Raw genomic sequence first — 27,233 nt, 5'->3', positions numbered from 1 at the left:
TTTCAGTCCAGGCCAGACAAAATCTATAGTGTTGTGTACAGTTGCCGGCAGCTAGCCCGTTCGCAGAAGCAACATTGACCCTGCAGCCGCGTCCCACATCTACTGGCGCTCAAAATTCGGCTTCTGCGCCGTCTGCGTAGCCTCAAGGGGAAAAATTTGGGGGATTTGGCTCATGTGGACCTGTTACACGTAGCCTACTATTTTGTCAGGTGTTTTTTTTTTTTGACAAATGCTACTTTGGCACTGAGGGCTGTCATAAAATATTTTGCTGAGCGCTGTGCACAATATGAACTTTTAATGAGTGAGTAGCTACAACTTATTTTTATGAAGCGCAGTTATTGGGATTCAAATCTATGACAAAGTATTGTTTTTTGGTGCCAGTGATCCTTTTGCATATATTCAAACAGATTTAAAGGTTGTAAAACCGAGTATAATGTATTGGGAAAAAAATGGTGGTATTTTTAATGTTCAATATTAGGGGTGTACCTTTCGATTCGTATCACGATTCATAGGTCACGATTCGATTCAATACCGATTAATCCCGATACGAATCTATAAATTGATTATTGCGATTTTTTTAAAACTCAAATTTAGAAAATACTAATCAGTAAACTTGTACATGTACACTGTAAGATTTGTATGAAAATGTATGTATCTGAAAATTCAGGTTGCAGTCTGTTTCATGTTTGAACAGCACTGAAATAAAATATTAAGGCTTAATGTTCCATTAATATAGCATTCTTCCATGCTTAATGTGTAAATCTTAACCCTAAGTAAGACATTTTGTTGAATATTCCCATAAAAAAAAATTGATGTTTAAAAATCGATTCGGCCGCATATTGAATAGATTCGAGAATTGCGCGCTGTAATATCGCGATATATCGCCGAATCGATTTTTTTTCTAACACGCCCCATTCAATATAAATATCACAATATTAAAATTGGAGGCCTTCAAAAGTCCTTGGTGACAACTTCGTAGCACTTCTCTGTGTGTGCGTGTGCGTGTGTGTGTGTGGAGGTGGGGGGGGGGGGGGCATAAAAAACCCATAAAAAACATATAAATACGTTTTGGGGACCTTGATAATATTATAAAATAGAACATGTTTATACATTTTTGGGGGGAGCAAATGAGCTAAAAGGACTCTAGTTGATCAACTTTGTGAAATAGCACCTACACTGGACATCATTTAGCCTAATCCTGAAAATGGTCAAAGTACTTTGTGAGTAAAAATAATAATAATAATAACTCCTACAAGTTTATGCATCTGTCCCTATCAAATAAACAATTGTAGTGACATAATTGACCCACGAAACGTTGGGAAGATGGGGAGTTCCGGGTGGGAATGTTTGTTGTGACAGACTGAACGGAAGTAGTTTGGTCCTGTTGGCTTCCCTCACGCATGTTCGTCAAGTGTGTCGTTACACTGAAAGCTAATGTTAATAAAGCGCCAGCACTTGGCTCCGCCTCTGACGCCCGTCACTGCTCGCTACACTGTATTTAAAATTTTTAAAAAGTTGTCCTTCAAGTGTACAAAATGTCATACAGTTGAAGGAAAAGACGCACTTGTTCTAACTATTTGCAAAAGTGGCTGGATAGCAAACATATTGCCTGTGTCCAAATTCACAAGGCTGGGTCCTCCGAAGGCCGAATTTGTTGGCTGCATGACGTCACTCCCGGCGCGACTCGACAGCACGCACGACTTCTGACTGATTTACACATGAATGGATTGTCGGTCAGTGTGCTACAGACAAGCAGTAATGACAATCCATTCATATGTAAATCAGTGCGTGCTGTCGCCTGGCGTCATGAGTGACGTCACGCAGCTGAAAAATTCGGCTTTCCGAGGACCCAGCCTCGTGAATTTGGACACATTGAATAAATGCGGCTTTCCATTTGGGACACTAGAGCAGACACGAGGGGAGGGAAGAGAGAAGAGTGTGAAAATGGGAGGGGGCACAGGTGAGTCGCTAGTAAAGTACAGTGGGCGGGGAGTGCACAAGTCGGGGGAGGGAAGTCAAAATAAAAAGAAAAGCAAAGGAATGCAAGGCCAAGAGAAAAGCAGGAAAGGTTGCAGAGGGAGGAGACTGCAACATGGAAAGTCCGGGCAGGACAAAACCGCTAGTGTGAGCGTAGGAGTGGAACAGGTAGAGTTGCTTGTTTGTCACAATTGGCTCTCTGTCAGTGTGGCAACACAACACACCAGCGAGAAGGAAGAGGAGGAACGGGCCGAAAACGACACTTGGAGGTTCAACTAAACGCAGGAAAAGGAGATATTCACTCAAAGAAAGTGCATGGAAGTGTGACGTCAGCGGAAGAAAAGCAAAACAGAAGTCGAGCGTGTCCGGAGTGGTCACTGCAGTGTCCCAGCGCGTCTGCATGCGAACTAACCAAACACGGCACCAAAAAAGAAAACAGCAGCATGTTGGTGAAAGAGTATCGCATATGCATGCCACTGACTGTGGAAGAGGTAAGTGTGTTTGTCTTGCCCACACTTCCTCAGACGGGACTTTTTTTTCTTTCTTTTTTACCTCTGCCAAGGAGGGCATGTTTTAGGAACTGTTGGCAGGATTAGGCAAAAACTACTCAACTAATCTCCCGGAAATTTTGTCAAGGGTTGAAGCATGATCACACCAATTTTTTATTATTATTTTATTTTTATTTTTCACTCCCCCCCCCCCCCCCCCCCCCCAGTAATTGACTAAAATAACGCTAAAGTAGCACACCTACATTAAGTGTCACTTTGTGTGTAACTAGTGGATGTTTAAAACACCCCCCAAAAATCTACGTTTTAAACCTAGATTTAACTGCATTCACGCTGACTTCACTTCTGTTGGCAAAGTATTCCATTTGCATGCAGCATAGCAGGTAAACGCAGCTTCACCATGTTTCCTCTGAATTCTGGGCTACACTAATTAACCTCAAGTCTTCAGATCTCAAGGCCATTCATAGGCTAACGGGAAATTAGCATCGATTTCTGGGCGTGATATCCTGTCGAATAATGACAATTCACAAACAAACGCTGTCGTAACGTATACAGACAGCTAATACAACAATACTCAAAGGAATATATTCATCCTAATTTGTGAAAAATGACTTAGATTAATAAAACTCAATCACAGCTTTCTTCTACTCTTTTTATCTTCTTGTGTTATTCATGCATGCATGGCACCACACTGCCCCTAAGAGGCCAATGCTCACACAGCAGGAACAGCTGGTCTTTAATTCTTACTTCTTGTTTGTTTTTGTTTTTTAGTTGCTGTTATTTTAGAATTTATTATTATGCTGTATTACTAATTTTATTTTATGGTTATTTTTTCAAGATATATTTAAGGTTGAGTTTTGGTAGTTGTGATTTCAATATTAATCAAAAATAATTGTGGGATTTCTGTTGTTTTTTTATTTATAACCCAGCCCAATTACAACATATCACGAAAGCATTTTATTTCTTTACTGTCTATTTTATCATGTTTGTACAATCCAGTGCCTTTTTTCCTTCCTTAAAAACACAACAAAAAAAGCATCAAGTTCGGAGCTAAGTCATGAAACCAATAAACCTCGATGGAACTTACTTTCAGTTGCGTTTTTAGTGATACTGTGTACTACATAAGTTATCATTTTCTCTTTAATTCTGACGCCAAACACCTGTCCCGCATGCATCACAACATTGCTTTTACATCACACAATATCGCCCCCATCTGCTTCCTCCTCCTTCCTATGTGTACTTTGCACGGTTGCAAACTCGTCGGACCGGTTTACAGTTTGCCGAGACCCAAGACGCAAACTGCAAGGTTCGGCCCTGCAAGTTTATGCACAGAGGGAATCCCGGGGATGGGTGGGACGCCGCAGGGATGAACCAGTTTTCTTCCTAGAATGTCCCGGTTGACTCCTGTACGTCCCCGCCCCCAACCCCCACCTTCTCGTTTTACCTGTTAACAATGACAGCAGTCCAAGATGGGATTTACTGTATCAGTGTAGCTCACAGCAGCTTCATCCTGCAGCAAATCCTCCTTGGCCAGAAAGTAATCTAAGAATGACTGCAGCTCATTTAAAACGCTGTCACATCAGGGCACTTAGCGCCCGTCTTTAAATCCTTTCCGCCAAATTTAAACGGTGCGCTGTTGATGTGCAGGTATGAGCTCTCAACTTGAATAACACTTGAAGCTTGGCTGTGACAGACAATGCTGCAGACAACTGCTCGCATTCAGTGCCGCGACCTCTCAGCCAGGAAATACGCAACTAATTTGCTAACTGATTTACATGATGGCGCCTTGTAAAAACACACAAGCCCCAAGGGGCTTTTATGCATGAGCGACATGTGTAAAATGTGTACACGAAAGCTTGTGTCAACAGTTCTATCAATCACAATGTAAGTGCAAAAGAAAAATTATTACACACAGAGCATACAAAAAGAAAGAGCTATATAATTAAATATTATTATAGACAATTAATACTACATATAATAATAATAGTCATGATAATTTCCTTATTTAACTAAATCTATTTTAATTGATGGATCACAATGCAAGCACAAGACTTTTTGTTATGCAATTGTTTGGTGTCCAAGGTTACTTTTTTCCCTCATATATATATAGATAGATAGATATATACCTCCAAAAATATACGTTTTTCCTCCAATTTTGACTTTTTTCTTAACTTATTTTCTCAATAATATTACTTTTTTCTCTCTCTGAAAAACACCTGACAAGGTGGTCCCCAAATACAGTTCAGATGTTCATGTTTTTTCCTAGCTTCCTTGTGCTAGCACAGACTGATATTTGGAACTGTTCATAATTCCCTCCATGTTGTCTAAGGTTCCTAAACACACACACAGGAAATATAGGCTGACCTTTTTGGCCATAATTCCAAAACACGTGTGGCCTGAGGTATTTGTCAAAATGATATTTCTTAATACTGTACTACCATCCATCTATTATCTGTACCACGTATCCTCATTCCTATCTTTGAACTCTGTTGTACTCTGGAGTGATGCAGGCCACATTCTTAGGCGTTGTCATAAACCGACTATGTGTTTGTATTACTAACCAATAAAAAAATAAAAACTATGTTCTGGTAACTAGGACCCTCCCAGAACGGCCCACGACAGTAAATAGCCCTTGGGCATCAGTTGAGTTGCTGTCGTATACATTTAAGGTTTAGCAAACATTCCCTTGTTTATGGGAGCAGACCGTAAATAGACAATGGTACTCTGCACACAGTAAACATATGCACAAAAGCAACAAAGAGACTGTTTGTCGTCAAATGGAATTGGAGTGTTCGTCTAGGTGGAGTCAATGAACAGTTCACAATACTCGTGTTAGCCTAAAACCTTCAGACGGTTATAAGAGGCTGTGCACACTTATGCAACAACATAATCACAGCTGTTTATTTGTTATTTTAAAACGGAACATTGTTGAACGTTAATACAGTTTGTACTATGAGAAATATTTTTTAAAAATTATGTAAATCTAAGTCTGTCATTAACTCATTCACACCCAAAAATGTGGAAATGTGTTTTTTAATACTTTGTCCTTCACTCCCAAATACGTATTCATACATTTTTCTTTGTTTTATGCAAGAGCATACAGAAGGCTTTGATGCAGCTTCTGTCATGAAGAGGTGGCTGAAAGCAGTGGTAGTTATTACAACAACAACAAAACAGAGTAAAAGAGATCAACCAGGGCCATGTTGCAAAAAAGGTTATTTTCCCCACTGTTTCCAACAGATTTGTGAATAATGAAGAAACTTAGCTATATTCTAATGCTAATTACTGCAAAGCGGAAACAAATCAAAGTATACTTTTTTTTCTTGTTGCAAGAAGAGACTGTAATCAGTTTTTTTGGTAGGTTCCATGTTTTTATAGCAATAGAACACAATATTCTGTGGGCCTTGCAAATCCAGTAAAACAACTAGGAGCGAAGGGGGTTGCTTCAGTGAAAATGGCCGGCAGTGAATGAGATAAACATTTATTATGTGTTAAATCTCAATTTTGGTATAGTTTCATTGTGTTTGACCCACCATTAGAAAAATTAAGTATTTAATAATTTAAATAACATTTTAAATCAATAAAATGTGTCTTTTTAACAATTTGAAAGAACAAAGGTAGTTGTTCAACATTTTATTTGAATCATAGTGCTAAACTTTAGTCCTTAAATTCCTTCTTTGTCTGTCACAGTGCCGCATAATATTTCCGCATGCACAGGAAGGAACAGGTTGCCTGTTTGTAAAGCCACCGTCACCTTTATCCTCCCAAACTGCGGGAAGTGCTTTTTGACAAATATGTTCGTCACTAAGCTTTTTTTTTTAGCGTTTGCAGACAAGCCTCTTCGCCGTCACGCTGCGATTGTCTGAAAGATAACAAACATCCAAATATTTTGTGTGAAATCTATACACTCATCTGACAAGGCCCATTCTGCCTTTGCTGTGACGAAAGTACATCTTTTTGATAACATGTTGAGCGTTGACGCTGTACAGTGATTAGAGCAAGGAGGAGTGTAAAAAAATGTCACAAATGAAGGATGATGCCCCATATCTCCTTTTTCACCTTTTTTAAAAAAAATCATTATTAAAATGATGCTTTAGTCATCTGCCTTGGTATGACAGAAATTAATTACATTTTGTTTACAATGATTAATTTTTTGTCCTTTACTAACAAGGCTCTTTTTAAAGTAGACAAGATGTATTAATGAGAAATAATGCTTAGCCAAGGAAAGATGAATGGATAGCAATATCGGAGGGGGCTAATATGAGAATGTCAAACCTGAACTTCTTGAAAGGTTGAACGGATAACGGGCCCTCATCACGAAATCATGACACCTTCCACATACAGTATTTATCGTTATTAACGGCGAAACAACACCTTAGCCTTAGACAGCATGGATTCATCCTATTTGTGTTTCCATTTGGGTGTACTTTAAACACTTTTAAACTCATTAAAACACACTTTTTTTTTGTACAGCAGTACATTGACTATATATAAATATAATATCTAAATAAGTGTAATTTTTTTTTCGTTTTAATATCAGAACTGGGATCGACCTTAAAAAAAATAAATCATAATTTCCCTTTTTTAATTTTTTTTTTAAATTTTATTTGTTATTATTTAAGGGCATGTTGATGCCCCCCCCCCCCCCCCCCCAGCACTGCTGTACAGCCTCACATAATGGACATGCCAGAAACTGCCACTGCCCCCTTGCCTACTGAACAATGTGTGTACACACCAGCAGAGGACGGGATTGAGATGCGGGGGATTATGTGGAGTTTTTTTTTTTTCCTTGATAACATCAGACATACTTTTATTTGCTGTCACTGGACAAACATGCAGCTATTGAACAATGCAGCCAGCCAGAACCCCAACCCCCCCCCCCCCTCCCCCCCAAAATAAATCTTGTGTACTCGCTCAAAGTTTAGCAAACAAACGGAATGAAAGATAACTCAGTTTAAATTTAGCGAGATATTTTTATGCATGACTACAAACACTTTGGGAATCAAATAGTAAACAACACTTTCATCAGGTTGTGATTGTGACGTTGAGCCTGGGACGATCATACGATACCTGGACAAAAATATTGGGACACATTTCCTAACTAGGGCTTGGACTAGACTCTGGAATCATAAATTTGTCACCTCACCCAGATCATCATATTTATCATAATGTCATTTTGATATTCCTCTAGATTGTCCAAAGCTAATTAGAATTTTTACAAATAATCTAGTTCGTGTGAGAAAAAGGAAGAAAAAAAATAGTTTCTATGTATCTTTTACATCGTAGTCAATTTGAGACTGATTATTGTTGCTCTCAAAACTCTGTGGTTCAAATAAACACAAATAATATTGCTGATATTATAAATATTTAATGGAATCGAATTTGGAATGGAAATGTATTGTCATTGCGCGTAACAAGTACAATAGCAACGAAATTCAGTTTGCTGTTTCAACCTGTCCAAGAAACATGAAAAAGACCTCAAACTGGGAAACAGGAACGAGAATCTAAGACGGCGCTCTAATTTCTTAAACATTAAAGATAAATATTTCATATACTTTTGACCCTATAAGCTCCTTGTCATGCAGTTCAAGCCAGACTTCTGTCAAAAGTGTACTGTACAGTGTACACCTAAGCACTTGTTCTGGTGTTTTCCGACTGTGTTTCACATTAGCGGTTAGCATTAGCATCTCATGTTCTCGCTTGTTGCTCGGTGTGTTGCATAGCTTAGGCTACTCCTCGTCCGTCTTTTGTTATAGCGCTCGCTACTTATTAGAAATATATCTTATTTGCCATCATGGAGGCGAGGATTAGTTAGGGGAGAGGATCCGCAACTCGTAGCTCGTAGCTGCTGCCCATATTCATTGTGCAGGTCAAGTTAGCTTAGCGCCTAGCATTTGCGAGCAGCCAGGATCAAGCAGCCCTGGATGCTGAGTGCCGGTTGAGGTGGGTGAACTTAAACGTTTGACTCCGCCCACACTGATTTTTCAAAATGGTTTAAACATTTTTTTTTCCCAACAAAATTTTCAGATTTCATAGCGTAAAATAAAAATTTTTTAAACACATTACGGAGCATCGAAAATTACAAACACTCAGCTGAGGTGGAGCTAATTAAACCGTTTGAGGAAGAGGCGGAAGTGCAGTACTACATGCCCCCAGCAGATAGCGCATTCCTGGGTAGTATTTGGGTTTCTGTCAGTTTTTAATTTTTGTTGTTCAATACAGTGTTCAAAACTTACTGTAATCGTTATGTGGTAGGGTTAGGGTTAGGTTTAACAACAAAGAAAGAAGGCGCTTCGAGGTCAAAAATCCGTGTGGGTGGAGTTAAACGTTTAGATCCACCCTGACATTGAGGCACGAGTTGATTGGTTAGTGTGACCTGTTCATGATTAGCATGCTGCATCTGACTACCTAGTAGTTTGTGGGGAAAAAGGTGCTTTAAAAAAAAAATCGAATAAAATGGACGCTGGGACTTGCGTCTCAAAAGTGGGACTGTGCTGGGTTCTTTTTGTCTCTTCAATGTTTAAAATCTTGCCTCAAATTCTGCATTTTGCTTTGGCTCCAGTACAGGATCGGGCAGCTGTACATGATCAGCAAGCACAGCTGCGAGCAGAGTGGTAGCGGAGAAGGGGTGGAGGTGGTGAGGAACGATGCCGATACTCACGCCCAGCACGGCCCGGGACAGGTGACGGAGAAACGAATCTACCTCAGCAGGTAACGACAATAATATTTGTCTGTGTTTAATTTGATGACTAACTTTACAAGCTGCGATCCAAGTATCACGTGCAATCAAAACAATTTCAACACAACATGGCAGATATCTTCCCAGAGTGACGTTTGACCTGTCTGCAGGCAAAGTCCAAGTGCCAGCGACATGCTGAGGCCTATAATAGTGCTATGACGGCTTAAGAACTCTTCCGTGCAAGTAAATCTTGGCCCTGTGTCTGTAATTAGATAGCCAATCAGTAATTATCACATTATTATGATTATTTTTGTCTCCCAACTTGTTATGACCTGCTGCACTTTTTGAAGCTTAATATGTGCACCAATTGACAGTGACAATGCCACCATTAATATAATGGTGATACTCCAGAATTTTCTTAAAATTGCTAAATTAATTTCCCACCCCTAATCTCACCTAACTCATTAACCTCACACAACCTCAACTCTTATTCTAATCACCCCTTTAAAGCCGCCAACTAATCCTAAAATGAACTCTTAAAGAAGTTGAGAAATGTTCACACTGCAGAGGATTTTCCTAATCTTCCTGTGCTTGTGGGAGTTTCGGTCCTCATTAGTTGTGATACGCCAGAAGTTACACACATGCGGATTTGTGTTTACGTCCCATGGGGAAATCTTACCACCCAGTCTAGAAGTACGAACCTGCCAAAATGTTGTCAGTACTTCGGGACTTCACTCCAAAAGCAAAGAAGTCGAGATGCTGCACACAACACATACTTGTACATAATATCTAATGTGAGTACCTTGAGTAAAGTTAGGATCTTGAAACCCATCGTGGTTTTGCTCAAGAATTTCACATCCACATCAGTAAAGACAAGCCAGAAGTTAATTTTCACACATTGCCAACTTAACACAACCCTAAGAAGTCCTACCAACCATTGCTAAAGTGGGGACCTGCTTAAATGTCCTCTGAAGTGTGTGTGAACGGGTGAATGTGAGGCATTGTAATGCACTTTGGGGACCATATGGTGTAGATGAAGCGCTATATAAAAAAGCAGTCCATTTACCATTTGAAGTGTCATCAGTCCTGTGTAGAAACCTGCTTATTGCCCTCATGCCAGATGTTGAATGGGAGCCTTTTGCATCTTCTGGAAATAAATGGTAAAAAATGTGGGAATAAATTAACTTAAAAATACATTAGGAAAAGTGTCCTGCGTATTGATCTGCTTGCATAATAAATATAACATGAAATTATTTCGAACACTGGGAAAACAGCATTTGTTGCATGTCCCCACTTCCTGAAACTCCACTTGACCATGAAATGTAATAATTTTAATCCTTTAAGAATCTTTATTTTATTTATGTTGCTCCATATCAAAATTCTAAGCTATTTTAGCTATATATTTTTTACAAAAATAATGTAGTCACACTTTAGCCAGATCAGATCAGATGATTTTGAATTACCGGTAATCCTGTTACCTGCTCTAAAAAATGTGTAATTTTTCACCAGTCCACAAGAAGTTGCATTAGTCAGGTCCTCAGAAGGATTTGGGAAGGCCAGAAGTACACCCATTTATTTTTCTGTATAGTTGATGTCAACTCAGTCCCGTTACCTAAATTTACTTATTTTCTTCTTTTTTTTTTACTTCATACAGTATGTAAGCTTTGTTGAATTACAGTAATGTGCTTAGTGCTAGCAAGCAACTAGCATAAATGCTATGTAGCTATAGTTCATGTATGAGCTAAATCTATGCTAAAAACTCATTCCCGTCCTAATTGCGTTACTCAAATGAGAAGTTTCAGTTAAAAAATTACCGTAGTTCAGTTGTGTATTATCAGATCTAGTGTTAAATCAACAAGAGTAACAATTTAAGTCAATGGCACCGATTCAGTGGAATGACCCACTTACAGGGGTTAGTTTTAATTCGTGTGAAGCACTTTTTTTTTTTTTTGTATGAAAAAATAAACGATCGATTGACTTGCATACAAACTGCTAGTTAGGGTAATGTGGAGCATGACCTGAAAAGAACCATAAGTAGTTTCCAAGTAAGGCGTCTTCATCGGCTTCCGCGAAAATACACGCAAGACTCAATTACTCACACCCAAAAATGATTCGACTGCTAGCTTACCGCGTGATGTGGAACAAGCGTTAGCGATGACTTTCCACCGTGAGTCACACAATCAAAACTGCAGTGAAAAGAGTTAGTTGCCCACAGGTAAATTGGCGCTGAAACTCATTCCTTGCCAATTTCTTTTTCTCTGCGTGTGTTGCTCCACTCCCTGTCTTCGTTCCTCCTGGTGCGGTTTCAGTAAACTGCCAGCCTGGGCGAAGGCGTTTGCCCCGCGGTTCTTCTATGTGACGGAGAAGGCCTGGAATTTCTACCCATACACCATCACAGGTGCTTGTTTGTTTGTTTCCTTCAGTATTAAACAGCGCTTTCACACCCATTCATTATGCAGCTCATGTTTACTTTCAACAGATGTTTGTGCGAGTACCATCAAATATTTATTACATTTGCACATATTTGTGTGTTAACATGTATGCATGAGAGCAAATGCGCGCGATACATGTGGGAGTAGCTAATGCAGTTTTGCTTCCTTTCTTCTTCTTTTTTTTCTGTATGTTGAACATCTGCGGCACAACAGAATACTCGGTAAGTCTCGCATCATATGTTGCACACGAGTCCAACAAAGCTAACTATTACACACGTGCTTATTATAATATTTTTCCTGAATTTTTACTTCTTGCAGTGTTGTAATTGGTTTAGATTTGTCATTGTCGTTAGTTGGGATTTTGTTTTGTGTTTTAAATTCAGTTTTAAATTGTTTTTAGAGCAGTTTTATTCATTTTATTTTTTTTTTACGATAATGTTTTCGTATTTAGTTTGAGCATTAGTTTTAGTTTTTTTAGCCTCCTGTGTTTTTGATGATAAAGTCTTATGTTTCTACCAAGTGCTGTGTGGATTTAACATTTTTCTAGTTTGTTAAAAAAGGACATAGAGGAAATAAAATCAATCAAGTTTGGGGGGGTGCTTGGATCTACTTCAGGGGTGCTTCAGTGGCCCCCAAAAATGAGCTAGACACGCCTGTGCGTACAGCAATACAGAAAACAAATACATTTAAAATGGAAGCTCATGGACGATATTCATTGTCAAAGGACATTTAGAGATGGTTATATTTTTTTAAAGCATTTTTTATGTTCTGGTTTATTTTTTATTTTTTATTTTTTTTTCAATTTCAGTTGTAGTTGTTGCGTTTTCATCAACTATAACCCTGACTTCTTGTCACCTGTCAGGTGTCATTCGTCCCCAAGTTCAGCATCCGGATTGAGACACGATTCGAGAACAACAATGGCTGTAATGACAATGTGAGTATGGTCGAGGTGACAGAGAATAATAACGGTAGTATTCCATTTTTTTAGCGTCAATGTTGCGATTGCGATTTAATATGCAATTATTTTTCAAGGTCTTCCTCGTGGAATTTTTTTTTTGGGGGGGGGGACAAACACGAGTAATAAATGAATCTGTATTACAAGAAGCAATATCAAATTTACAACACATAAATCCTACATTCAGCTACTATCTACTTCAATTTGAGTTAACTTACTGAACACTTTCGAATTTCGCAGGATTAAGGACAACACTCATTTCTTAAAATTTACAAGACACATAATATATCATAGTATAATAATTAAGATAATTAATAAAAGAAAACTTGAATGCCAAGAGATGAATAATTTGTGCACATGAAGAGGATTCTTATGACACTTCCAACCTATTGGCAGTAAGTAAAATATGTCATATAGTTTTTTGCTATTTTTATGTTCCCCTCTGGGAAATTAAATTTACAGTCTTTTTTGGGGGGGTTACACACCGTACATGTACATCAAGGCAGCGATGTCAAAATGTAATTTTTGCGCCATATTATCTCAAGGGCACATCGACCAAGCTGCCATCTTTATAACAAGTCAAAATGTCGACATTTTGCTGAAGATTGGGTCCCTTAATGTACAGCTTTTCTATCCGCAAACTGTCTTCTTCTTACTCCAGATTACTTTTTGCCCGAGGCACACTTCTATGACGAGACTTTTCCTTGTCCCTTAACCACACCAACAGCCATGTTGAAGTCTGCGTGTGTTTTTTTCTCACATGCTTCTCTTTGTTTTGGATAAAGATATTCGGCACGCCGACACCTGCAGAGAATGTGAGTTTCCTGGATATCCTGAGTGATCCCATACCAGAAAAGCACTACAAAGAGTCAGAGGTGCGTCCAGTTGTATTACAACTGTTGTTAAATCTTTAATGTCATATATGTAGCATGTCTAAACTAAGGGAGTCAAGTATGACATAAAGCCTGAAATTGATGAGCTACAAAAACAAAAATAGCATTACAGCTAAATGCTCATTCACCATATTTGCTTTGAATTCTGGGCTCCACTCATCAACCCGAATCTGCTGAATTGTCTTATAAGACAATTTAGCTCACTAGTAGCATGACTTGGGTGCACTAGTAGAACAACAGAGTCTTGCCAGCAATGTTTTTTTCCCCGCTGCTGTATGACACGTCTGCCAACTAATAGGACAATTTTGACAAACTTGTCGAACTACATGTTACTCAATATTTGTGTGATTGTAGAACTAATAATAAAGCACTACAGATTAACTAGTAGAATTTTTAAATGTAAAAAAAAATTTTTTTTGTTAACTTATGAGCACAAGTGCAAATGTACAAAAGCTAAATGTTGCTTAATGACACAAATATGCTACAAATCATTACCCAAATTTGCATACACATCTCTACTCGTATTAACTTTGACCTCTGAAAATGTTGAAATAATTGCCACAGTATTTTGGATTTTGTGGGCATTAAGCCTTTTTCTCACCATACACTGTGCTCATATGTTTAGGGCTGCTCGATTATGGAAAAGATAATAATCATGATTATTTTGACAATAATTGAAATCACGATTATTCAAACGATTATTTATTTTTTGGTAGAAAAGCAAAATGTTTAAGCATTTAAAAATATTAAGACCAATTTCAAAACGAAAAAATAGAAACACTATAATTATGTAAGTTCCTTTTGGAATAAACTGAATTTATAATAATATATATTTATAATAATATTTATTTATTTATGTTGGCAAAAACTTGAAGTTGGAGTGCAGCATGTGCACTGTGCAGTAGGACGATCATTTATTTTTTGGTACAAAACAAGAAACTGTTTGTACTTTTGAAAATATTAAGAGTAAGACCAATAAAAAAAAAAAAATCGAAAAACTATAATTGTGTAAGTTCCTTTTGGACCAAACAGAATTTATAATAATATATATTTTAGAATATTATATATATTTATTTATTTATGTTGGCAAAAACTTGAAGGAAGATTTTTGGTACAAAACAAGAAAATGTTTAAACGTAAAAAAACAAATAAAATATATTAAGACAAATAGAATTCTTGAAAACACTATAATTATACAAGTTCCTTTTGGATGAAACAAAATTGATAAAATTAGTAATTTTAACATTTTAAAATTGTATTTATTTTTAAACAACTAAAATCTTTTTTTTTATGATTCTGCTGATTTTGTCATTTGTGGAGTGTAATAATTGAAATTGTAATTGAATTTCCCATTAATTGCACTGCCCTTCCCGCAAGGATATGTAAACTTTCAAGCACAACTGTACATAAAGACCATAAAATCCGAGCGCAGGAGGTCCGATTTGAGGAACTCGTGTCAGTTACATGACTTGCTCCTGTTAAACTTATGTTTTTTTCCACTCCTGCTCAGCTGGGGTACAAGCGCGATCGCAGCCAGGTGGGCAGGCAGAGTGGGGATGAGAGTTAAAAGCACCAAAAAGCACAAACTCTGCCAAAGTTATTTTCAGAGTGGAGCTTGTGTGTGCAAAAGGGGCCCGGGGCCAAGGCCTCGGCCGGCGTGCTTCATTCGCTTCAACCGTCACGTGCACTAGCATAAGCAAAAACAAACAAGAGTCACGCATTAAACGGCGCGGTGAGAATATTAAAATCACAATTTTAATCACTCTTAAGTCGCTGATGCATCCAGCGACACTTTATGAGCTGCGTAGCGCGCACACAATCTGCTCGCACGCATCCCAACTTTCCCTCCTCAACACGCCTCGGGAGGGCCGGCTATTCCGCTGGCTCAGCGCCTTTGCTTATAGGACCCGTGTTTGCTCTGCGCAGGACCTGTCTCGCTGGCAGTCGAGTAAGACCAAGCGAGGGCCTCTGGAGGAGGGCTGGAGGAAAGAGCACCAGCCCATCATGTGCTCCTACAAGCGGGTTCACTGCAGCTTCGAGGTCTACGGCCTCCAGACCAAGACCGAGGATTTCATACACAGAGTGAGACCGAGCCCTTGAGCCTGTTTTGCGTGCGTGCGTGCGTGCGTGCCGCCAGCCATGAGCTGATGAGGCCTGATCGGCGCCCAAATGTACAGCCAGTGGAATTTGATGAATTATCTCTCTTAATTATCTCTAACTTCTTTAACTGCATATGCAATATGTTGCTTATGCAAGCAAGTCAATCATTACTGAATTAATTAGTGTATGCAAAGCCAAACGACCACTTTTATGCAATTAGTGGCCAGGGGTGTTTATTTACTCAACGGCAGATGCGTCAGGACAGGAGTGAAGCCTTTCATTGGTCCGCATTTTAGAGACACTTTAGTATTAATATTATATATAATTAGATAAATATATATATTACATATATTTTATAATATAATAATATATACAACATATATGATGTAATATTTTGTCCATAATTAATTTGCTAACTTCATCATTTTTCTTGCATAATTAATACCTTTAAAAACACATTTTGCCATCTTCTGTCGACTGGATTTGGTCAGCAAACTGAGCCATGATTGTTTTCTCGAGCACGGGTGATGTCATCTTCAGTCAATAGCAAGTGGCAAAATGTGTTTTTAAACGTATTCTTTGTACATGAAAAATGATGAAGTTATCAAATTAATTTTGGACAAAATATGATGTCATAAATATATTTTCTATACATATTATTATATTATAAAATATATTTTATTATATTATTATTGTTTTGTACATTTTATATAGTATTGATATTAAAGTGTCTCTAAATTGGTCTGTCATTTAAAAAAAATGTATGTATATATAAAAAATAGTGAAGTTATCAAATTAATTACAGACAAAATATCTTCTTACTGTTGAAAATTAAATTTTCAGTAAATTCGCATAAAAAAGTACTTACAGTATTCATAGTGGATGAAGTGCAGGTGACTAATTAGGGCGCAGCTTCTATTATCGCCACAAATTAAGGAAACTATATTGACAAAGAACAATAACCCACGAACAAAGGTTTTGCAGTTTTGGTGAACGAACACATTTATTGGTCTGACACAATGACATTGAATGCAGTTTTATTATCTTGTTATCTGTGTTCTCGTCAGAACATCCGGGATATTCTCCTGATTGGTCACAGGCAAGCAGTGGCTTGGGTGGACGAATGGCACGGTGGGTCAAAGAACACACCACGCCTCACTTCAAGATATCAGTTGATGTCCTATTTTTCTTACATGTCTTCCTTGTGCAACTCTGTCATCATCCATTCACTGTTTACTTCGATTACCAGAAGAAGTCGCCACCTTAAAAACATTTATTTATTTATTTTACGCACGGGATAATTACTTCAAGCCCTAAATTTATTTAACTCGAACCAATTCAACGAGGAGTGTCTCGTTTCATATTACGTGGAAAAGATGTTCATAGTAATTGAAGTAATAATTAGCTTGTTCCTCAACCCTTGAGTGACTTTTATTTTTTTCAATTCTTTATTTTACTCTCTTCCAAGTGTAAATATTACTCTAATACTGAGTCTATTTGGTCCCACTCTAAATAGTCAACTTTACTCTAAATAGAGTCAAATTTACTCTACAGAATTTAGTGTGTGCCTTGCTCAAGAGCGTGTCAACAGCACGTAGGGACCAGATTGTTTTAAAAGGGGTCAAATTATCCAAAAAAGAAACATTCCACGACATTTTCAAAATGTGGAATCCCCAAGAAAATCTCTTAGTGGTCTACAGGTAACTTTGTGGTTGAATGTTGTACCTCAAATTTCAACATACAGGAAGTCCCAAAAGTCACAATAAACTTATTTTGTATAATTTGGACCGGCGTGAGGTCATCACCATTTGGCAGCTTTAGGCTTGGCAGTTTTTGTAAGCATCTTGTTCCCTTGCCCATGACGTGCCAATTCACATTATTGCAAAATTGCCGCGCCTCTGATGAAGACACTTAACTCCTAGAGCAGACATTGTGGCTAATTTACATGAACTGAAAAGGAAACGGAACACAAAAGGACGGCAATGAAATGAAAGTGAAATCTGAATACTGACATTGCGAAAGTCTGACTCATAGATTGGATCTTTTTCAGTGTTCTTATTTTGTGTAAATTCACGCTTCTCTAAAATCACAAATTTTATTTTCAATGCCAAATCTTAATGGCAGTGTTCTGGCTCCATTATATTCTTCTGGAATTGGGTCAAGAACTGCACACTCCAACACATTATGCAAAACCCCGATGAATAGTTTCGAGCCACGGCGAGAAAGCAATGTGGTCATTATTTCAAGGTTTGCTGTAATCAAATGTTGAAGAAATCTGCGGCAGGACTTTTAATATGGGAAATTAAGAACATTTCCACACACACAATGTGACGACAACTCATGAGATTGGCAATGAACAGCTGTGTAGCCTTAAGAAAAAAAACTTTTTTTAGGCTAATGGGGGTAAATAATTCGATTTGTGCGTGGAGCGCAAAAGATAGGACCGTGGAACATGTGGTCTGATGAGTCCCAAGCGAAGCTATTCTCGACTGACAGGGTAAGCAGGAGGCACAAAAGGAACAAAAAGTATTTCCCCAAAATTAGGTCAGCTGATGAGATGAATGTAATGAATGAGCATATTTTTCCATGAATGGATTCTTATTTTCATTATTTCACGACGACAACGCCAGGATTCATTCAAAGACGGGAAGAGTTATAAAATGACACTTTTCCACTGCATTGGCCTTTTCGGGATTGACGCGTTTCCACTGGCATGAGCACGGACACACAGTTAGAACCAGACAAAGGTGGCCATAAACCACAAGCAGTATTTGCAAGTCATAAAGAACTTCAAGTTTCGATTAAGTCCAACAGCTAAAAAAAATAATAATAATAAGCAAGTCGAGTCAAGTCGCCACAAAATTTAAAACGAGTCATAACCTGACTTAAAGCAAGTCAAACCCTGATTGCCTATAGGTTTATAATGGCCTTTGGATGACACAAAATGCCGCCAAAGCACAATTTTTTTATTTTAGCCAAGACTCTTAACAGAAGCTCCTCCCCTCACTCTAATGTAGTTCTTTGATCACCATGATGCCACAAGATGGTGTCTTAAGAGCACAAAATCAGTGAATAGGTGAGTTTTTCAGCAAATAGCGGTGTGGATAGGGAAACAAAATAAACATCCGAGGTTGCGGTTTGTTTTCTCTTAGGGAAGATGGACAAAATAATCAGTGTGTGTGTGTGTATTTTCCACTCCTAGGGCTGAGCTTGGAGGAGGTGAGACAGTACGAGCAGAGGATGCAACATGAGACCAACATCAAAGTTAAACAAAACGCAGGTGAGATACAGGAAGGCGGAGGGTGGCATACGTGTAGTTGGAGCATTATTAAAGTCTCAAATGTAGTTACAAACAGGCCAGATTTTAATCATAATTAACTCATTCACTGCCATTGACGGCTATAGACGTCAAAAATTCATTTGTATTATTTCTATTAGTTTTAATTTGTTTCCACTTTTGTTAATAAGAGTATGAAAACCTAGGGGGGGGGAAATATTGTACATTTAGAACAGATATAAAATTTGTGATTAATAGAGAGTTCATTAAAAATGGTAATCGCCTGATGCGATTTTAAAAAGAAAAAAAAGATGAATAAATATTAAGGGCGTCAGGCAATAATTTTTTTTTAATCGTAATTAATCGCATGATTTCACTAGTTAACTCACAATTAATCAAATATTTCATATTTGTTCTAAATGTACAATTAAAAAAATTCTAGGTTTTCATACTCTTGTTAACAAAAGTGGGGATTTTTTTTTTTTAACTAATACAAAAAGTTAAAATACATTTTTGACGTCTATCGCCATCAATGGCAGTGAATGAGTTAAATTGTAAAGTAAAAGTAAAATGAGGCTAAAATCAGGAGAAATCAAGTCGTCTCCACTTTTAAATACTGGAGGCGTGTCCTCTAAATGTGCCACTTTGGAGGTTATTGTTTTGCAGGCTGGCTCTCATGAAGTGATAATGCCGCTGCGTGGCTCTGATAAACAGTGTAATGCAGCCACCTGGTGAACTTGTGCCGTCACCAAATAAGCAGACATTTGCAGCATTTCGCTGCAAATGTCAGACCTGTCTGTGTGTGTGTGTGTGTGTGTGCGCGCGTGTGTGCGTGTCCTGCCCCCTGCTGGTTCGTGTTGTCAACCTCATCCTGATGCCGAGGTGGGAAAAGTACCGTCTGTACTCACACTCTAAAAAATACTCTGGTAGAAGAAGAACGGATTCAACTCCTTTACTTGACTGAAAGTAAGAAGTACAGACTGATATGAACTGTGAAAGTAAAAAGTTCCTGTCAACTGTATAGAATACCTGTTTTGATAACTTGGCACAGTGGACAAAACATGCACACAACTTTTATTAACTTACATCGTGCTTGAAATAAAGACAAAAAAACACCGCTGCAAGACAAATTCCGACATGATAATCAGAACATAACAAAAAATGCAGAAGTGAATAATTGGAAAAATAGCTCGATATTTGTCCGATTTGTCAGAGAATTTTTGAATGTCAGAAGATGCGTTTTCGCACAGAACAGGACCGATAACGTTAAACAAGTCTCTTAAACAACTCAACTCACCTCAACTTTTATACTAATACTACTACTAATAACAATAATAATAATAAACAAATAAATAAATTAAGCAGTATGAGAGCGTACGTGACGTCACTCGTGTTAGCTGCAAGCTGAAGTTTCAATGTAAACAAACAACTGCAGATTTCTAACAGACCATTAGTAGCACACGAAGCAGAAGGAACACATTTAGTCCTCTCCCTCTCATTGTGTTGCAGCAAGTCAAATCTTTTTTTTAAACTGTTCTAGGAAACCTGAAAATCTCCTTAACCCATTAAGGCCTAAAACCCGAAAACCTGAAGTTTTCCTGGAAATTCAACAATAATAAAAAATAATTGATATCTCAACTCCTGAAGCAGATATAAACATAATTCCGAAAACATTTCAGAGCGTTTGTAGTCACAAAGCAATGGCGGACAATAAAGTAAGGTACGTTTTGGGGGGACGACGACAAAACGGATATCTTTTTGGAATTAATAAAATAAGCGAACATTAATGCAATTTTAGATGGAAAACAGCAAGAAACGCTTTGGTTGATCAAGAATTACAAAGGCAAACGCATACGACGTCATCGCTTCCTGGTCTACTTCTTCTTCTCTTAAATTACTGGTGCATCCCATCTCTATGGTGTATACCGCCACTTAGAGCGGCGGAGTCCCCTCTCAACATTCGCAAAAGAAGAACAGATGGAAACGGGGCGCAAGTCGCATGTCCGTTTTGCACGTCCCCAGTAAATTCGCTTAAAAAAACGGGACGAAAACTTGACTACTGTCTCGATGTAAGCCGCATCAGAGAGAGAAATCCCAGTGTGGCCTCTCTCTCTCTCTGTCCCTCGCTCGCCGTCCCCCCCTCCCTTGTGTATGTGTGATGATGAGACTTCAAGGAGCAACAAATCTGCAGTCATTGCTCAAGCGGCGGCAGCTCGCCACGCGCCTCCACCACTCGCCTGCCGTTGCTAGCGTGTGGCTCTCAAGCACACACGCTAGCAACCGCATTAGTGGTTTTAATTTCATTCATCCACCGTAATAAAATTAAATGGATGTCATTTTGCTCTGGCGAGTCGTAAAAAGTTGGCTTGAGCAAAATAGTGTGGAGCAGTTTTTTTTTTGCTCGCCTGACTGACGCCGTGGGGTTAATTCGCACTCAGTGAAGGGTTGTCTCTCGGTGTCCTTGAATTGACCGGCGACCAGTCCAGGGTGTCGTCTGCATCTCACTTAAAGTTAGCCTGGTAAGGCCCCCCTGTGGACCCTTCCCACTTGCCACCAAATGAAATGAAATGACTAATGGCAATGTTAAGTGTCCAGCACTCACCTTGATTAAACTTGCCTTAATTGGAAACATGTCATTTCTCATGTGTCCTTTTATGCGAGTCACTTTCAATGTCTTCAGTGAGCACAATGAGAAAGTATTTTCGTTGTTATCTTATTTTGTTAATGTAAATGTTTTTTCAAGTTCAGCTTTAGTTATTTTGTTAGTTTTCGTTTACTGGCCGATTCCAAAAATCTTTTTCTTTTGGGCCCTAACTAACAAATCTCGATTTGACTCTTTCTGGCTTTCAGGAACTCCGACCTCGTCTTCTCCCGCGTTCTCTCGCTCCATGTCGGTGACGGACGAACGGACTCTGAAGAGGCTGGGAGCCTCCGAGCCCTCAGGGGGCGCCACCGGTCCAAAGAGTCACATCCGGCTCAACTCCACCTCCTCTGAATGAGAACTCGTATTCGCACACAGAACCAAACATTTAGTCAACATGTTTTAGTGACTTGTGTTGATTCTGTCATGTACATAAAGCACAAACTTAATTTTATTCTTTAAACAAGTAATATTTCTGCTGACACCTTCATCAAATGACAATGGCACTTAGTATAGTAGAGCCCCAACATCTACTAAGTAGGCTTGGGAAATTTCTGGAAAAGTTGGACACTTATGAGAATAAACGGGAACAATTGGGGAATTTGCAGAATTGAGCATTAAAACTGCAAGCAAAATTTGAACGTAGACTCACTTTACTAAAGCCGCCCCCCCCCACCCTGCCCGTCAAGTTTCTGACCAAGGCCACACCCCCCACTAACTTGCACAAGCCCTATTCCCAAATTTGCGTTATTTAAGGACTAAATGTTAACACCTAATTTTCGTAATATTTTCAAAATTCCCTAATCAAAACCTTCTATGGAAATGTGCCTAAAACTTTCCAGCAATGTACTTCCAGTAATATTTTCAGATTATAAATTGGCATCTTAACATTGTATTATTTCAAAATTTTCCTATTTTAACCTCCCAAGGAAATTTACATGAATCTTTCCTGAGATTTATTTAAAAAAAATTCCAGCTAGCATGAGCACCTTAAACGATCTGACGTTAGCCACAGCCTTAGCATGATTTATTCATAATTGAGTGGTATTTTGGGACTAAATGTCCACAGCTAAATATTGTAATATTTCCCAAATTCACAATTGTAACCTCCCATTGAAATTCGTGTAAAACTTTTCTGAAATTGACTTGACATTTTCCAACTAGCATATGCACCTTGGATGAGCTGACATTAGCCACAGCATTAGCATGACTTATTGAGTGGTATTTTAGGACTAAATATTAACAGCTAAATATTGTAATATTTCTCAAAATTCCCCATCTTAAACTCCCATGGAAATTTACCATCATCTTTCCAAAAATTTACTTGAAATTTTCCACCTGGCCTTAACACCATAAACAAGCTGACATTAGCTATAGCGTTAGCATGACTTTTTTTTAATGACGTTTTATTTAACGGTGAAATGTTAAATATTGTAATATTTCCAAAAAATCCCAATCATAACCTCTCATGGAAATTTGCATGAAACTTTTCTGAAATTGACTTGAAATTTTCCAACTAGGATGAGCACCTTGAATGAACTAACATTAGCCATAGCGTTAGCATGACTTATTCGTAATTGAGTCGTGTTTTAGGACTAAATGTTACCAGCTAAAGATTGTAATATTTCCCAAATTCCCCATCTTTATTTAACCTCCCATGGAAATGTACCTGAAACTTTCCAGAAATGTACATGACATTTTCCAAACCTTACGATACTCATTTTGATGTACATACTTACTTCACGCTTTCAGTAATCCCAGACAAAGCATAATGTCAAAGAAACGCACTTTCATCTGCATTCACACCAAAATTGCAAGCTTCTGTGTCTTTTTGGAGACTTTTTTTTGCTTGACTCGTGATGGGCATGCCTACCAAATGTCACCATTGATAAGCGGAACTGGCTTCAAGGGGCTCGATTTTGAAAAACGTTCCTCTAAAATTGTGATTTACTGTATTTGATCCGTTCCCTTGCCTGCCGCTCATACTGCAGCTGTAAAGAATTCTTCGGACCACCAGCCAGGCGCCAACGTTGTGCCCAAGCCCCGCAGGCAGATGCATAAGGTGTTTAATAGAGTGGATCTAATGAGAGAGAGGCTGTCAATGTTATGGATCGACCTCCCTCCGCACCTCGGCCGAAAGGTCACAGCAGGTGTATTGACACGCGGCGTGTATCGGCGCTTGATCTCTTAGCTGAGCGCTGCGGAACGGGTCAGGCCGGGGCTAAACTTCAATTACGAGTCGATAATGGAGCCATTTACAAGATTATTAGCTTCATTCTGAACAAAAATCTGTACATAAATAATTGCATGGCATACAGTACGTGGAATACTATTTTCTATGAATCAAGTGGGAAAATGTATCAGGAAATGACATGGTGTATTATTTTTTTTTCAATAAATACAATTTCCCTCCAGCGTTGGTGTGAAATCCGCACAGATAGGTGAAGGGAATGGACTCCCGGTGCACATGATCAAGCGCGTTTGATCAGTATTGACCCGCATGGATGGCCCGGCCGCTCGGGCCGCCGCATGCCAGCGCCGTTCTGATTTCACACCAGCCGGCAGCGCACGTGAAATGAGGCCGCCCCGCGTTTCATTCTGCTCGGCGAGGGGAGAGAATGGAAAATGTAACAGATGCGTCATGCACGCTTGTGAATTTTTTGCGGCGGCAGTGGGGGGGGGGGGGGCGGCGTACTGTATGGCAGCCCTGCACCACCGAGGGTTTGAACCAACGGGAGCTGAGCCCCTTACGAAGGCAGTAAAATCATCCATCTGTTGGGGGTTTGAAATAATCCCATTATTATAATGCAGCACATCCTTTTAAGATGATCAAAATAAGTTGTGCTCTTATTTGTGTACGCGTAACGAGGTTCTCGACCACAATCCCTTTTTACCCCACTCAATAGGATTACTATCTAATGCATTGTTCCGCAACCTCTATTCAGCCAAGGCACATACTTTATCCTTTATATCGGAAATTTCTAATGGCGTACCACTCGGGGGAGAAAAAAATCACAAAAAACTATATACGGAATATAAAGTATACGCAGTCTTAAGCCATTTCCCCATTGAAAGGAATGAAAAGAATATAGAAGATAGGGTTATATATTGCGTTGTATTATCATGAGTGTTTGTTTAAGTCTGTGTCCTCGGTCCCAGCTGGCACGCCGAAACATATCGTCTCATTGCCATGGAGACAACCTCGCTGGTTCCTAAACGGGAGCACAAAGCCTCACAATTGGTTGAATTGACAATTTAATTAGACGAGGCGAGTTTACGCAGCGTCTCCTCCGACTCATCAAACATAACTAGCATCTTACACTTTTCCAATAAAGCTGCCCGGAAAGGCCATCGATCCGTTCCAGGTACCGACCAATCATAGATCACCTTTTTTTTTTTCTGGGTTTGGTCATGTGACATTTGCGAGCTGAGCACTTTGATGTCATCAAGGGCCCGTACTTTGACCCTGTGAGGAAAAATGTGAAATCTGATTGGTTAAAAGAAACAGTCCTATCAATCCACTACTGATTCTGAAGGCAGAATAGATTGCCATAGCAACACAGAGAGGCTCAAATCTGATTGGACCAAAAATGTAACATCCACATCCACACACAGTCCAGCCGAGAGAATTGCTACAAAATAAAGAGAATAGACTATTGGGAATAAGTTAATAAAAGATTGTAAATGCAGGTCAGTGATTGGACCAGAACGCCACTGCCGAAGGTTCTGCACCAAACGGCTGCCGGTGTGTTTTGCTGCAGTAGCAGCAGGAGGCTGATACGCGAGAGCGAGTGCTCGACGCAGTCAGGCCGGTTGAGGGCTGCAGAGGGAACACAAGTGCCGCCTCCGCTGCATTAACATCACCCCGTCATCTTTTACTTCTTTGTCGTCGCCATTCCATTTGGGCGCTCTCGTCGTTAGCGTGCCGCCGCTCAAGCGCGTTCTCCGCCTCGCCGTCGTCTCGCTCTTTATCGCTTGTGTTCCTTCACCGGCCTCCCTCCAGAGAAGCGCCGAGGAAGATGTACCGTCTTCATTATATGGAAATGTTCCCCACGGTACATTATCATAGATCCTGACCCCGCAGCTCTGAATCATGCCGCTATGCCCGTCTTTGCGCATCACATCCCGCAAATAGGGTGGCAGAGGAGAGACGGGGTTGCTTGCGCGCAGTCAGCGGCGCCGTACTCGCTGCTAAATCTCACGTGGGGGATCTTGAGCCGCGTGGCCGTGGGCTCGGTACAAAGTACAAACGGATGAGAGAGGGGGAAGTGAAGTAGGAGAAAGTAATTGGGAGGGAAAGACAACCTGTCAGTTCTGGTGAAGTCGTTCATCAAGCCGATTTCTATCAAATACATTTTTAAAAAAAAGTTAATAGAATAAAAGTATCTTCTCCACAAGAAATTCTACATTCTATAGCTATTAAAATTTTTTGATCAATTGTAAAATACTTTATACAAAAGTAAGAACCATAAGTAGAAGTAATACATTAGGTAAATATAAGAACATAAATCAAATTATTATGAAAAAAGAACAAATAAAGTTGAATTGTATATATCAATTGGATTAATCACAGATACATTCTATAAATACAATAAAAATAACAATTGAAAATTAATAAGGAAATTTATATAAATAATTTCAAATATACTATAAAATGAATAATAATAAAATATTAAAAAAAAAAACATTAAAAAAATACCATCATATATACATATATATATATATAAACAATAATAAAGTTAATGTGTTTAAAAATATATTTAAACATTAAAAAAAACACAAATAAATAAATACAAATAATTATGTAATAATGTGTATGTACTACAAACATATGAAACCGCTTGACAATCACACCATGTTTTTGTGGTTCAGTAAAATCCCGTACAGTATATTGTATGTGAAACCTGTAAACACACTGTAGGATTTCATGTGCGCTGTTCAATCATTTTTTTACGCAGTGAAGAGTTTCCTCCTTTTTTGCTTGATGGTCCACTTGAGTGTGCGTGTATGTGTGCGCGCGTTGTAGGAGTTGGCGTGCATGTACCGTATACGCTATACTATAATTTGCACACCATCTTAAAGGCATCAGGCCTAACCGCCCTGATGAACGAGCCTCTCCTCCTAATCAATACAGGCTCCCCATTCAGGAGACGCACAATAGCGCCTCATTTGTCTGATTGTGTGTGTGTACGCGCGTGTGCCAATTTCTTCTAATGTCCGTACTCTTCATCCCGCAATTATGCTGCACTGCTATTGTGTCGTATAAGAATACACACGCAATATTGATCTTGTAATTGTGTAATTGGCGCGTGGATGTGTGAATCAAAAAGTTGCAGTGTCGATAGGATGTGGACTTTTCCTCGCCTTGTACACGCCGTGGATGTAAGATCGACCAATACGTTTATTATTATTATTATTTGCAGTAGTCTTCAACTTTTAACCCTTGATTCGTGCGCACCTCTAAGTGCAGTAGCCATACCTGGCCAGTGGGGGCATACTAAAGAAAATGCTGTAGCTCAGGGATGGGCCACTAAAAATGATGGAAGTGGCCAGAACTTTTCATCAGTGCCACTTGGGGGTGCCACATAAGACCACGCCTACTTCCGAACCAAATGGGTGACAAAAAAATGTAAATATGGACTAAACGCGTGCTTTTTAGATATTTCATTTTTCTTAATACATTTGTTAATGCATGTGTAAAATGTGTCCGACAACAACACAGACAACAAAGCAACCACGTATTGTGATTATTATTTCAAATGCAAAGAACTCT

At 38.9% G+C, this 27,233-nt stretch overlaps 1 protein-coding gene across 1 annotated transcript; it reads left to right on the top strand.

Annotated features, from left to right (window-relative positions):
- The first annotated feature begins 2,058 nt into the window (after positions 1-2,058).
- pitpnc1b (phosphatidylinositol transfer protein cytoplasmic 1b) lies at positions 2,059-23,874 on the top strand. The gene is made up of 10 exons (XM_086077879.1): positions 2,059-2,468; positions 9,046-9,194; positions 11,472-11,560; positions 11,808-11,815; positions 12,457-12,528; positions 13,335-13,424; positions 15,369-15,524; positions 16,610-16,673; positions 18,745-18,822; positions 21,670-23,874. Exons 1-10 carry the CDS (start codon positions 2,421-2,423, stop codon positions 21,816-21,818), a joined length of 903 nt encoding a protein of 300 aa, XP_085934005.1. The 5' UTR covers positions 2,059-2,420; the 3' UTR covers positions 21,819-23,874.
- Positions 23,875-27,233: the final 3,359 nt, after the last annotated feature.

Source organism: Leptonotus elevatus, chromosome 6 (genome assembly GCF_054856555.1).
Source record: "Leptonotus elevatus isolate MCC_2025b chromosome 6, RoL_Lele_1.0, whole genome shotgun sequence".
Classification (NCBI taxonomy): Eukaryota; Metazoa; Chordata; class Actinopteri; order Syngnathiformes; family Syngnathidae; genus Leptonotus; species Leptonotus elevatus.
Note: the sequence above shows the minus strand (reverse complement) of the source record. Positions and strands in the feature narration are given on the sequence as shown.

Bases quoted from the DNA above. Each gene is read 5' to 3' on its own strand.
- pitpnc1b (XM_086077879.1), top strand. From the start codon at position 2,421: ATGTTGGTGAAAGAGTATCGCATATGCATGCCACTGACTGTGGAAGAG. The intron at 13,425-15,368 runs GTGCGTCCAGTT...TGCTCTGCGCAG, and splicing joins AGCACTACAAAGAGTCAGAG to GACCTGTCTCGCTGGCAGTC. The intron at 16,674-18,744 runs GTGGGTCAAAGA...TTCCACTCCTAG, and splicing joins TTGGGTGGACGAATGGCACG to GGCTGAGCTTGGAGGAGGTG.